Raw genomic sequence first — 13,593 nt, 5'->3', positions numbered from 1 at the left:
GCTGAGTGTTTCCAGCATTTCCTGTTTTTATACCACGTACATATATCATGTTCCAACACAATCTAAATAAATTGACTGTTACACTGCTAATTAATTTAAATTATGGTTGAACTTGCTTTTACAACAGAAGTGTAAAAGCGTGTTCCCTGCATCCACAACCAGTTGGGGATGTGCAACCACCATCAGTGAGCACTAACACCCAGTCTGCATTTACTTTAATAAGAGAGTGCTGAACTTGAATTCTTACTGCGTGCAGGACACTGGGGGTGCAATTATCACACAGGTTTTATTTACGTTCTGCAGGCTGCACAAACTTTTCATCCATTGTATGATTAGTAGGCAATTTAAGTGATTGCGAACGGTGGTACTGTATTATTCCAGCTGTTTGGTATTGTTCTGATATCGAGTTCCTGTTTCATGAATCCCGTTGCATCAAGGGTTCCACCAGTTGCCCCTTTAACTGGCAGACATTCAAATTTAAAAAATATATACTTAGAAAAGTTTTCTTCAAAATACACCCTTAAAAGGTGGTAATTTGCATGGAAAGCACCACCCACAGTAATACCAATTTTAATAGCATTCTCGTTGTAATAGTCTCCAGCATATTCTGTTTTTATTTCAGATTTCCAGCATCTGCAGTATTTTCTTTTTTTATAAATAGTATTATCCCTGGCTTCCTTATTCCTGAATTATCAGCTCTTCCTCACTTATGGCTATCCCTGTTCAGTATTGCTATTCCACTACAAATTCCTTTGCACAGGGTAAAAGACCATTCCCCAAAATGGGACGTCTTCTCTCTACAGTGTCCATTGGTAAGGATGTTGTGTTTTGTTAAATTGTTGTTCCTATCTGTCACTATGGAAGCTTGTGAACTGGAATACTCTGGTGGAAGTAGAATAGCTCTGTTGGTCATATCGCACTCATGGAATATGAATTAATACTTACTTAAATGTATTATATAAAAATCGAACAAATATATATATATATATAATAATAATAACCTTTGTAAGGGAGCGGCCCGATTAACTGTCTTCCGAACATTGGTGTTTTCTGTATTGGAGGAGTTAAATAAATCAGCACAGAAACGGATTTATATAGCCCTCTAGCAGAAGGGGCGAGGCCAAGCCATATTTACTGAGAAAAGACAAGTATATTAGACAGAGCCCTATGCTGGCTTGTCGAGATTCTATGCGCCAGCTCACGTCATATGATCTGCTCAGTGCTGTTCTCCTCAGTCATATCGCCCTCAAGAGTGCGAACGACATCAGCGCCGTACTGAGAGAAATCTTAGCGCTCAACTGCATGCACCTCGATATACGCTTCGCACCTACACGAAAGCGGCTGCAACTCTGTAAATAACCTGCAGACGTCAAGCGGTTCGAAGCGATGACTTGCGGAGCTCCGAGGACGTTTAGCAGGACACCGTGAAACTGGCAAGATCGGGAATCTCGTGCAGAAGGAAGTGGCCAGCAATCCCAGTAATACTGCAAAGAGTTTGGATTGCAATAAGCACAGTGGGGGAAAGTCTGAAGATATTTTGTCTTGCCTTTTTCTTTAAAAGTGTAAGGGGAAATGGCACAAAACCAAATCTGATAAAACAAACTGAAAGGCCTATTTAGTTAAAACATGGTTATGTTCTTTCAGTTAGACTGCTGATCTAACAATTTTTCTGTGATTTAAGGATCTGGATGAACTGCAATCAGATAGCTAGAAAATTATTCCAGAAAGGCTTACCCAAGTTCTGAAAAAAAAATTGGCATTTGTTCAGATTGTTGAAAACTGGATGGCTGTGAAGGTGTTAAATGTGACAGTTTTTGAGGGGTGTCGGTAGAGCAGATGTTGACGGGACCTGGTCTGGGGCTGTCCAAGGCGTTTCTTTTTAAAGAGGTGAGACCCCAGCACTCGGAGTTCTATGAGGAGGCTTCCAAAACACTTGGCTGCAAGATGTTACTCACAACTCGGGCCAGTGATTCCGGGGCCCTACATCAGATCTGTCTGCACGTTGTAGCACTATAGATCTGGAAAAGCTGCCATCACTACTTTTTTGTTGTTGCTACATTTGCATCAATAGCTAGAACTTGATTGTACGGCGGAGGATATCCCGGAGATTCCCCCAAGTGAGCTCCGAGTCACTGCAGTCGCTGCTTTTAGGAGACATCACCCGCAGGTTACTATGCAATTTCGACTGATTTCTGTGGTTCTAATTTTATTAAACTGTATGGAATACATTGGCAGCCAAAGCGCCTCCAGAGGAAGGCGACACAGACGAAGTAAGTTTGATTTTTTTGTATTACTATTACACCTGTTTAAGTTTCCAAGTACATTCCCCCCCTTTCTGTGGCTTTGGTTCCCTTTCACATCTTGTCGTCTGAGTTCAGAACACGTTCGCACCATAACGACACTTTGGGGGGCTTCGGTTAACTTTCCTGTCAGTGGACACTTGATTAGAAGACAGCTAAAGTAATAGTAATCTTTGAAAAATGCAGTGATCTACAACAAAAAAGTCGGCACTTAAGTTTCCGTTTGCCGCTCTCTAACCTGCGAGTCCGTTAAAACGCCGTTGGCCGAGTTAGTGAAAAGTTATAATAATTAAAAGCTTTTGGGGGGAGGACAGTCCGGTTTCCCCATTAGTTTCAAACGGCGGGGTCCCTTTTCGCAATGAGGTGCTTGTCAATTACAGGTCAGTTTCAACACTGGGAAGTCAGCGAACCAGTGAGCCGGGATCGATGTGAAAACTGGGTCAGCATCAGTAAATTGCTGCTTTTAATAACTTAGATTTGTTTGTTTTTTAAAGCATTGCGCAAAGAATGGCAGAATTTCAAACACTGAAGGGTGGCTGTGTGTAGTGTTTTTTTGTGAGAAGTGTTTTACTAAATAAAGATAGCAGCATGTTGTGGATCCCTGTCCTCCACTCGTGAGAGAGTTTGCTGCTGTGTGTGGACTGACCCCTGGAATACCTGCGGAGGGGAAAAGTTCCCGGTTGATAGGGAACGTTTACCACCACATTACCACCACCTAAATGCGTTTAGCATCCATTCTCGCCCGAGTATTTAGAAAAACTTGTAGGTCAAGGGTACGGGTAATCAGCTCTCCGAAGCCGGGCCAATAAGTGATTATGCCTTCATCAGATGGAGCTTTGCGGCTGAGAGCGCTTTTGTACTTGACACTTTGCTTATCGCCCTGAGATCGCGGAGCTAATGTGCTTCTTCTGTTTGACTGCAGAAGTATTTCAGTACTTTGCTTTTTTGGTCAACTACATGTAACCTGAAACTTACTGACAGGCACTCCTCGCAGCTGGACTCCTGCTCCTTAGCGCCCTGTAGGAACTGAAATAGAGCACATCTCATACACATTGCCATGAAGTTAAGATATTAGGAAGTGCTCGGTATGTTTATTTTCTTCTAGATAAAATAACCATGACACTCGACCTTTTAGTGTCAGTATTTCATACCCAGAAGATGCTGGTTAAACATAAGGAGGATCCGAAAGAAAAGATCGTAAACTAAGCGATTTCGGAGATGATTATTGCATTTCCAGGAAGATTTTTTTTAAAACGTTTAAAACAGCAACATAGAAGGTGTGTGTGTGTGGGTTTTGTGGGTCATTGATTTCAACACATCTCCATAAACGGCCCAGTGTGTGAGACTCGGTTGCAGATCTTGTTAAAACACAGGGATAAAGAGATGTCCTTCACAATCCAATGAAATCAGTCATCAAACCCTGTCTGAAATCTTCCTCATTCACAAGTTTCCCACCTTCTTGTGATCATATCCACCCCCCACCCCCCCATTTCGGAAAAACCTTCTCATGTTGAGTCTGTCGAAAGAAAACACAATTGTAAAACAACCAGAGCTCAGGGGATGTGTCTATCTAATGGGTCCCACCCCTCCCCCATACCTACACATTTTTTAAAAGACAGTCCATCTGGTATGTACGTTTTATCCCATTCGGTTGTATTGCTTGTGAAGATACTTCTGTTTTTTTTTTACAAATCTGTGCTTCGAATATCACAGAAACACTAACTTATGTAATTGTACCACCAACAAACGGAAACCATATCATCAACAACAAAGCAGTTCAACCAGGTGAAGTTCCAGCTTCTGAAACCCATCAACTCTTCCAATGCGCTCAGTGGAGTCGCGGCTTTTAAGATCAGCTGGACTCCTTGCGTTTAAGGGGTGACCCAATGTCACCTGTGTTTTTATTACTGAGAAACCAAGGTGAAGCCCCAAGGCCCATAGTGCAGGACACCGCCAAGAGAGGAGGAGATAGATCAGGAAGCATCGATTACATGATTCCAACGTTCGGGTTTAAAAGCGTAGAAAGCAGGAGAAAAGAAAGTCATTCCACAGTTTTCAAGTCTTGGGGCAGAATTAGTCAAAGTAGGAGACGGCGAAGTGAATCTTAATTGGGGGGGGGGGGTGTTGAGGGAAAGAGACAGCGCCTGTGAGAGCGGTAGTTGGAGCTCTGAACAGAGAGAAAAGTTCACTGACCAGAGGGACATCAGTGAATTAAAAAAAGATGAGACTGGACTCAGAGTGAGCAATGGGAATAAACCCTTATCCTGTTACTACAAATGGCATCCTGGCCAACAATCCCAGCCCCCTTTTAGCTTCAGTACCTCTGGGAATTTCTTCAGCCTTCACAGTTTTTTTTATGTTAATAAACCCCGAATGAAACTTTTAGTCGAGACCATTGATCTGAAAGGACAAGTTTTGATTTCTGCCATTCACTTCAACCACCTTTGCAAGCGAAACACTGTCTTATCTCTTCACTATTGTGTAACCAGTGTCACAACGGTATCTACAACTGGTGTATGGGGCCGGTCGCTCGTGTCCCATTTCACATTCATTACTGTGAGGTCCAGGTTCCTCCCGCCCACATGCTCTGCCATACTACCGCTTGGAGTGGGGACTCTCAGGGAAATTCCTGGGGAAAGAGCAGGCTCTCTGACTGCGTACCAACCCAGCACATTGGTTATGCTGATAAACACCGGCCTTAGACCGCCCCCTTTTGATCAAAGTTGATTTTTTTCATATAAGAACCTTCCAAACGAACACCTACTGCGACATCTTGTGTTGTAAAATATTATTTCTAAATGTACTTCCGTGTCTGCTAGAAGTCGAGCCTTTTGTCTGTGGCATGTGATACTTTTACCTAACTAGCTTAGCCGCAACCCTAAAAAATGAACAATTTATACCGAAACGTGCAGATTTTGTTAAAGTCAGTATGACAGCGGCCGCATTTTGCTCAAACCGCTCTATAATTGTTCAATATTAGTACAATCACATCTCCTAGAGCATTGCAATTCAAGTGACGGCGATGGTTTTTCTAACGCAGCTAATATTGATCGTATTAAAGATTTCGCGGCAGTGCCAACATTTTAAAGTAATTCTAACATTTGTGAAGGCAACTTAACAACAATCATTGATCAATCTCATTCTGCTGCCAGCCCAGCGTGATCAAGTGAAAGATGCGCGGACAGGTCACTTTAGAAATTGAATATAAATGTATGATTAAAAAAAGACTTGGGTGTCAGACGCAGGGTTGAATCCGATTAATCTATTCCTATTATAGATAGTTTGGTCCCCTTATAGATGATGTCCACGTGGTTCTAACACACTGTGTGTATCCGAATTTCGCTGGTCTTGAATCGCCGCGGTCTAGGATAAGGGAGCATCGCTTATAAGAACAGTTCTGATAAGTCGCTTAAAAGAACAAGCTCTGCGATAAAAGCTAACACACTCCGGAAAGACGCTGGTTTTAAAAGTCGGACTCTTTTATCTGTGTAGGTAATAACATAGAAGAAAGTATCCCCCTTTTTAATTGGATTTATTTTCTAAACCAAATAAAAACAGTTTTTGGAAAGCGATGGATACTTTTACCGCAGTCCGTTCCAGACACCTTCTCCCTTTGTTATACCTGCGGCCGAAGAGGGCGGGGGGACTGTCCCCATTACAAACCGTGCTCCCAAATCTCTCCCATCTAATCATGTGTGTGTTTACTGGCGGGAGATCGCTCAGCAGAAACCAATCTGTGCTCGGGATATGTTTCTACTGAAGACGCAGCGGATTTTGCAGGTTTCTTTGAGAAAATAATTAATCATTAAATTAATCCCCCCAAAAAACCCGCTGAATGGGCCAGGCCGTTACTACTGTTTTGCTGTTAACATGGCTGCTTAATGACTTTAGCAGAGTTGATTTGGACGAGGATACCATCCAGCCCTTGGCAATAAAAGTATGAATGTTCTAGTTGAGTTTTGGCAGAAGGTATGGTCGATGTGAATATAGTGAACCTGCAGGCGCTTGAATGATGGCACGCAGCAGAAAGAGACTAGCCTGTGGGTAAAAAAAAAATTCCCAAATGACTGAACTGCTCGATGAGAGGAAATCGTCTCCAATCCCACCGGATTTGCCTGACACTGAGACGATGAGAGGACACATTAACATCACAGCTGAGATTCAATTGTCTTCAAAGCACTGGAAACCTAAACAGAATTATAGTGGATCCTATTCCGTGAAGGATGGCTCCAGCAGTAAAATGGGTAAAGATCTACTGGCATCACTGCCTATACCGTCAGATTAGTATATATATATATATACAGTATATATGTGGAAAGGCTGGTCGTAAATGTTGAGGAACTGAAACATATAAAAGGTTAAGTGCAAAATCGAGTTTTACTTCATCTGTCTTTTAATTGAAAAGTCAGGAACGAAGCTACGCGGACAACCTTTCGATTTAATTTTGTGCACTTGAAACCAGAACATTTGCCACGATTTGTGACACTGACTCTCCCGTGTAAGGGTTGGCGTTGTTTCAGTGAGTGCAGTGAGGGAGGCTGATCTGCGCATTTCAGAACGGGTCACACAGCCTCAAATGTAACCACCCCAGTCTATAAACTCAGGAGGGTGAAGATTTCTGTAAAAAAAAACATTTTTTTCTGTCGAGGATGTGGTGTCTCCGCCTGCCTAACCCATGTCCATAGTGACATTATGCGCTGTAATGGCAGTGACGGACAGTCCAATGTTTGGGAATCATTCCCAAGAGTCCAGTTCGAGATGGTATATTTGAGCCTTTTGTGGTGGTTTAAATTGAGCGCCAATGGCGGGAGAGATGGGGAAACCTGCAACAGAGAACTGAATTTTGGTTCCTTGATTCCGCAAAGTTCGAACCGCAATAGTTTAGCAATAATCAGCCCAAAACTAACAAGAGCCTGGTTTGACAGCAGGATCTAATGATTCGGTGGCGATCACTCCAAACAGATGTAAACAGGATTTAAACGCGGATTCATGAACAAGGCACATGCTGACAACGTCGAAAAACTGAATCGGCGTCTTACCCGAGTACACTTCATCATTTACGCACAGCTGGTTTGGTTATTTTAGGGAAAATTTTAAAATATATAAGGCAGTTTGACGTGTGTTCATTTTAAAGGTCTGCTGCTATCTTGAATGTTATAAACGCCAGCACACAGTGACATTATTAATATTAGTAACCTTGTGGAACAGTTCAGATGCTATTATTAAAATTGCGTTCTACAAACACGGATTATTTGATGTGGGTTGGGGGGAAAGTGTGACCCAATCCCCCCGCCCCACAAAAAAAATTCCGCGTGGGAAAGACATTTCAGCCTTTTCAAAATCCAACAGTTGTATCACATTGTCGTATTTCTTGCTTGTGCAGCGTTTTGATCCGCTTATTGCTTCCACTGACAATCTGGACGATAAAAGTGATTCATAGCGTTCCTCTTCGAGCCCCGGGATGGCGGGTCCAAACACAACAACAGCTCCCATTACAAAAACAACATTGGCTTTTTTTTCACAAGCAGGACAGCCAGTGTCTGTCCTCTTCTGGGCGGCGAGTTTACATCGTTCATGGAGAGCTGAAATATTAACACCTTTTGTTTGTTTAAAAAAAAGTAAGATGACTTTAGCCTACATAAACCAATATCTGAATTTTGAGAAAGTGAAGCATACAACTGTTATTGTCGTGCTTACAATTTCGTTGCCGTACAATAAATCTTGATAACAAAACACATACTGGAGAAGATAAATATTTGTATTCATTAATGATCCAAGTGTGTTTGGTGGCTCCGGCCGCTGCAGGACACGCAGAGTCCATATTCAACGGGTCTGGGTTCGAGTTGGCGTGTTTCAGACTGGACCCTTAAAAAAGCTGCAACTCGTTTCTCTCCCACGAACCCCACAGAGAACTGGAACTGGGATATCGAGATGGAGCTCCCATTGACTAAAAAAAGGGCGCCCCGAACTGCGCCAATTCCGATCCCCTATCATTTGTACTGTTATCGGATTACTTGAATCATTTTCATCATGCTTATAACCCATTTGAATTCCGTATATTTCCTGATCTTCACATACAACATTATTTTGGCGCCAGTATGTGTATTGCCTTCATTCTGGCCTCACTCTTTAACGGACCAGTGTCAGAAAAGTCACATGTTGAGAGTTTTCGCCAGTTAATGCGAATTTATTGACGGGTCAAAATTACGGCTGTAAGCATAATGTTTAAAATGTAACTTTTGTTTACATTTGGTCCCAGTAATAAAAACATGTGATTTGTATCGTTTTGTAACAGTACTGCGGCTTTAAACAGCCTCTGCACTCTGTTGGAACTCGGCGATATGTATTTAATGTGTCCACAGAGACACGGCTCCACAAATGGTTTGCTTACACGGAGCGCTCCCAGTACTAGATAGCGCGCTCTGAAATTCACCGCATGAGATCTCCTGAACAATCGGCACCATTTAAGTGTGTAGTGCTATCCTGACCAGGGATACTGCCGTATCTGCGGAGTTACACTTACCGCGCGGGGAGACAGGTCTGCCTCGCATCAGTGAAAATGATGAATATGGCAGGACCTCATTCTGCTATTTATTGCAGGGTAATTTCAAATGATCGGTGCTGTCACCGTACAATTATACATGTGTGTACCTGGATTTATATTGACCCACACAGCAGGCTGTCTGTAGCGGGCAGGCTTATTTCGATTTGCCGAAAGTAAATTCTGAGATTGTGAATTATAAACTCCACACAATACACACCTGATCGGAGCGCAAAACTCTCTCCTACTCAACTGGTACCTGCTTAAACCCCAAGGAGAAACGCTGAGCGAAATTTAGTACATGGCTTTCGCCATTATTCGCTAAACTGAAATGTAATTGCCATTTTCACGTCGAATCAAAGTGGCTTTTAGCTGCAATTGAATACAAAAGTGGCAGCGTAACTGAAGTCAGGTCCAAAACTGATTCCGGAGCCCACTAAAGCTAAGTAGCATGAGACCCCTGCAGGAGGCCAGTGCATATTGCTTGAGCTCAGCGCTCAGAGTCATAACGGCACAGAAGGAGGCCATTCGGCCCATCTAGTCCCTGCAGGCTCTCTGTGGAGCAATCCAGTCAGTCCCATTCCCCGCTCTAACCCTGTAACCCTGCAAGTTTATTTCCCTCAAGTGCCTATCCAGCCTCCCCTTGAAAACACTGAGTGTCTTCGCTTCCACCACCTCCATCGGCAGCGAGTTCCAGGTCCTCACCACTCGCTGCCTAAAAAAGTTTTTCCTCACATTCCCCCTGTATCTCTTGCCCAAAACCTTGGGGGCGATTTCCCCAGCCCCGAGGCGGCGGGACAGTTGGCAAAATAGCAAAAGATAAGGGCGGACTCAGAACCTACCTCCGCACAATTTTGCCGGAGGCGGGTTTCATGGGTGCGATTTGGTCCCACCGCTATCCGTCAGGAGAGGTAGATAAGACCCTTAAATAGTAGTTAAGCATCTCTATAATCCTATTTTGACAGGCCTTTGTTATTTTGCCACATTTTGTGCGTGTTCCACGACCCTCCTAAACCATGCCAGCTAATCCTGGTGGGTTGACAAGTGGGTGGCCTCCTCACAGCTGCAGCTCCACCATTAAAACGGTGCTTTCATCAGGGAGCAGTTGCAGGTGGCAGAACTTTTGTTCCACAGGTCTTTCAGCACTTTTAGCAGGCCTACAGAAGTCAGAGGTGTTGCAGCTTCTATCTCTCAACTGTGGGACCTCCTTGGAAGACCCTCTCCCCGCTTGGACTGAGCGCTTCCCCAATGGAGGTATCTGCCAGCAGCATGGGAACCATTTATATCCTTTCATCATGGAGCTCAGATTCGGATGAGGAGCAGCCATGGCAACAGCAGAACCAGGCAGCTCAGCAGCAACAGCAGCAGGAGTAGCAACCTTCTGCTCACCCACCTGATGCTGCACAGGGCAGAAGGCGCCAGCGCATGGAAGCACGTCACCGCAGGAGGTACCCCCAACACAGGGTATACAGACAGAGGATGAGCTACCTCAACATGAGTGAGCAGCAGTGCCAAAGGAGGCTGAGAGTTTCGCGAGAGGTTGTCTGAGGCATCTGTGCACTGCTGCACCAACACCTGGAGCCCAGAGGAGTGGGTGAACACCCCTTACCAGTGGCTGTCAAAGTCACCACCGCACTCAACTTTTTTGCCTCAGGCTCCTTCCAGGAATCATCAGCAGTCATCAGCATCATCTCCCAGTCGGCCACCCACAGTTGCATCATGCAGGTTATCGATGCCCTTTTTGCAAAGGCGCACAATTACATCCACTTCGCAAGGGATCGAGCAAGTATAACCGTGCGTTCAGTTGCCTTTGCAAATATGGCAGGCTTGCCAATGGTGCAGGGCGTCATAGACTGCACACATGTGGCCCTTAGGACACCCCATCACAACCTAGCTATCTTTGTCAACCGCAAGGGCTTCCACTCCCTCAACATACAGCTGGAGATTTTGCATGTTTGCGCCAAGTTCTGTGGTAGTTGCCATGACTCGTTCATCCTGCAGAACTCTAGTGTTCCTCCACTCTTCAATCCGCCAAACCAACTTAACGGATGGCTCCTTGGTGACAAGGGCTACCCCCTGAAGAAGTGGCTAATGATGCCGATCAGGAGGCCAGCTAACAAGGCTGAGGAGTGCTACAACACCAGCCACATTTCAACCAGGTCCATTATCGAGCAAACCATTGGCTTGCTGAAGATGCGATTCCGATGCCTTGACAGATCAGGTGGAGTCCTGCAGTATTCAGCAGCCAGGGTGTCCAGAATGGTTGTGGTCTGCTGTGCACTGCACAACATGGCATAGCGTTGTGTCTTGCAGCTTCCTGATGAGCAAGTGGCTCAGTTCATAGCCTCCTCAGATGAGGATGAGAAGGAGAAGGAGGAGGAGGACCGAGCGGCGGCGCATCTACCAGCAGCAGCGGCAGCACGCGAGCATATGGCTGCCCATGATGCAAGGGATGCACTCATCCTGGCCAGATTTGCATAGGTTGCCCATTGTGGCACATGTGCTTGGTGCCTTCTTAACACATGATAGACAATGGACATGACTCTCTGGCCTCCTTTCACTCTGACCACCAACCTGACCACGCAAGTGTCGCGGAGCCCGCAATGTGGAGCTGCCTAAGCCGAAATAACATATGCCATCACGCCAACAGTTTGCCATCACCTAATTTTAATACATTCACACAGGGATGGCATTTCATCAATAAACAAAAACAATCACCCAATCTGCACACAGATCTGGAGGTTATATCCCTTGCCAGCTGGACCCACACAGCCTTGGTTTCTTTGGGAGGTATCTTCCTCCCAGATGAGGGGAAGAGCACCTCCCTGCTAGCTCTTGCCCCTCAACCAGCATACCCAGTGCCTCATCCGAGAACCTCGCGGAGGCCCTTGCCTTGGAGCTGGCCATTCTTCAAGGAGATAAAAGTTTGGAGGTGGTGCACCATCGACCAAAAAACAGTGGAATGAGCCAAGGCAGCAAGCAGCCCTTAAATGAAGCTGGATAAGTGACGTCAGCAGAGGCGAGTTTCAGTCCCAAAAGACTAATTGGCCCAGGGGAAACTGCACCTCTGAAAGTAACTGGCCAATTAGGGGAAAATCGCAAATTTTTCCCACCTGACAATGGAGAGGGGTTTGGAACCCGCCCAAACAGAAACCTGCCTCCAACCCACCGCCAATGGGAAAATTGCCCCCCTTAAATCTGTGTCCCCTAGTCCTTGTACCATCAACTAGTGGGAACAGCCTTTCCCCATCTAGCCTATCCAAACTAGATTATGAAAGTAAATTAGCAAAAAATATAAAAACAGATAGTAAGAGTTTTTATAGTTATATAAAAAGAAAAAGGGTGGCTAAAGTAAATGTTGGTCCCTTAGAGGATGAGACCGGGAAATTAATGGTGGGAAATATGGAGATGGCAAAAACACTGAATGAATGGCTTACATCCTAGGGTCTTGAGGGAAGTGGCGGTAGGGATTGTGGATGCATTGGTAATAATTTTCCAAAACTCCCTGGACTCGGTAAAGGTCCTGGCAGACTGGAAAACTGCTAATGTAACACCCTTATTTAAAAAGGGCAGTAGACAGAAGGCTGGAAACTATAGACCGGTTAGCCTAACATCTGTGGTAGGTAAAATTTTGGAGTCCATTATTAAGGAGACAGTAACAGGACATTTGGATAATCATAATTTAATAGGACAAAGTCAGCATGGTTTTATGAAGGGGAAGTCATGTTTGACAAATTTGCTGGAGTTCTTTGAGGAAGTAACATATAGGGTGGATAAAGGGGAACCAGTGGACGTAGTGTATTTAGACTTCCAAAAGGCATTTGACAAGGTGCCACACAAAAGATTATTGCTTAAGATAAAAAATCACGGGATTGGGGGTAATATTCTGGCATGGATAGAGGATTGGCTATCTAACAGAAGGCAGAGAGTTGGGATAAATGGTTCATTCTCAGAGTGGCAATCAGTAACTAGTGGTGTTCCGCAGGGGTCAGTGCTGGGTCCCCAACTCTTTACAATCTATATTAACGATTTGGAGGAGGGGACCGAGTGTAACATATCAAAGTTTGCAGATGATACTAAGATGGGAGGGAAAGTAGTGAGTGAGGAGGACATAAAAAACCTGCAAGGGGACATCGACAGGCTAAGTAAGTGGGCAGAGATTTGGCAGATGGAATACAATACTGGAAAGTGTGAGGTTATGCACTTTGGCAGGAAAAATCGTAGAGCAAGTTATTATCTTAATGGCAAGAAACTGGAAAGTACTGAAGTACAAAGGGATCTGGGGGTCCTGGTGCACGAAACTCAAAAGGTTAGTATGCAGGTGCAGCAAGTGATTAAGAAGGCCAATGGAATGTTGGCTTTCATTGCTAGGGGGATAGAATATAAAAATAGGGAGGTATTGCTTCAGTTGTACAAGGTATTGGTGAGACCACACCTGGAATACTGCGTACAGTTTTGGTGTCCATACTTAAGAAAGGACATACTTGCTCTCGAGTCAGTACAAAGAAGGTTCACTCGGTTAATCCCGGGGATGAGGGGATGGACATATGAGGAGAGGTTGAGTAGATTGGGACTCTACTCATTGGAGTTCAGAAGAATGAGAGGCGGTCTTATTGAAACATATAAGATTGTGAAGGGGTTGGATCGGGTGGATGCGGGGAAGATGTTCCTGATGATGGGTGAAACTAGAACTAGGGGGCATAGTCTTAGAATAAGGGGCTGCTCTTTCAAAACTGAGATGAGGAGGATCTA

At 44.6% G+C, this 13,593-nt stretch overlaps 1 protein-coding gene across 1 annotated transcript in view; it reads left to right on the top strand.

Moving 5' to 3' along the window:
* The first annotated feature begins 1,197 nt into the window (after positions 1-1,197).
* The window catches only part of rspo3 (R-spondin 3), a 94,262-nt gene continuing 81,866 nt past the window's right edge, over positions 1,198-13,593 (top strand). The window contains exon 1 of the mRNA XM_085997191.1: positions 1,198-2,270. Within this exon, the coding sequence (XP_085853317.1) occupies positions 2,174-2,270 (97 nt within the window). The 5' untranslated portion in view covers positions 1,198-2,173. The remainder of the gene's footprint in view (positions 2,271-13,593) is intronic.

This window comes from Somniosus microcephalus, chromosome 9 (assembly GCF_052327205.1).
Source record: "Somniosus microcephalus isolate GS21.2 chromosome 9, FLI_Smic_1.0, whole genome shotgun sequence".
NCBI lineage: Eukaryota > Metazoa > Chordata > Chondrichthyes > Squaliformes > Somniosidae > Somniosus > Somniosus microcephalus.
This window is presented reverse-complemented; position numbering and strand designations above follow the sequence as displayed.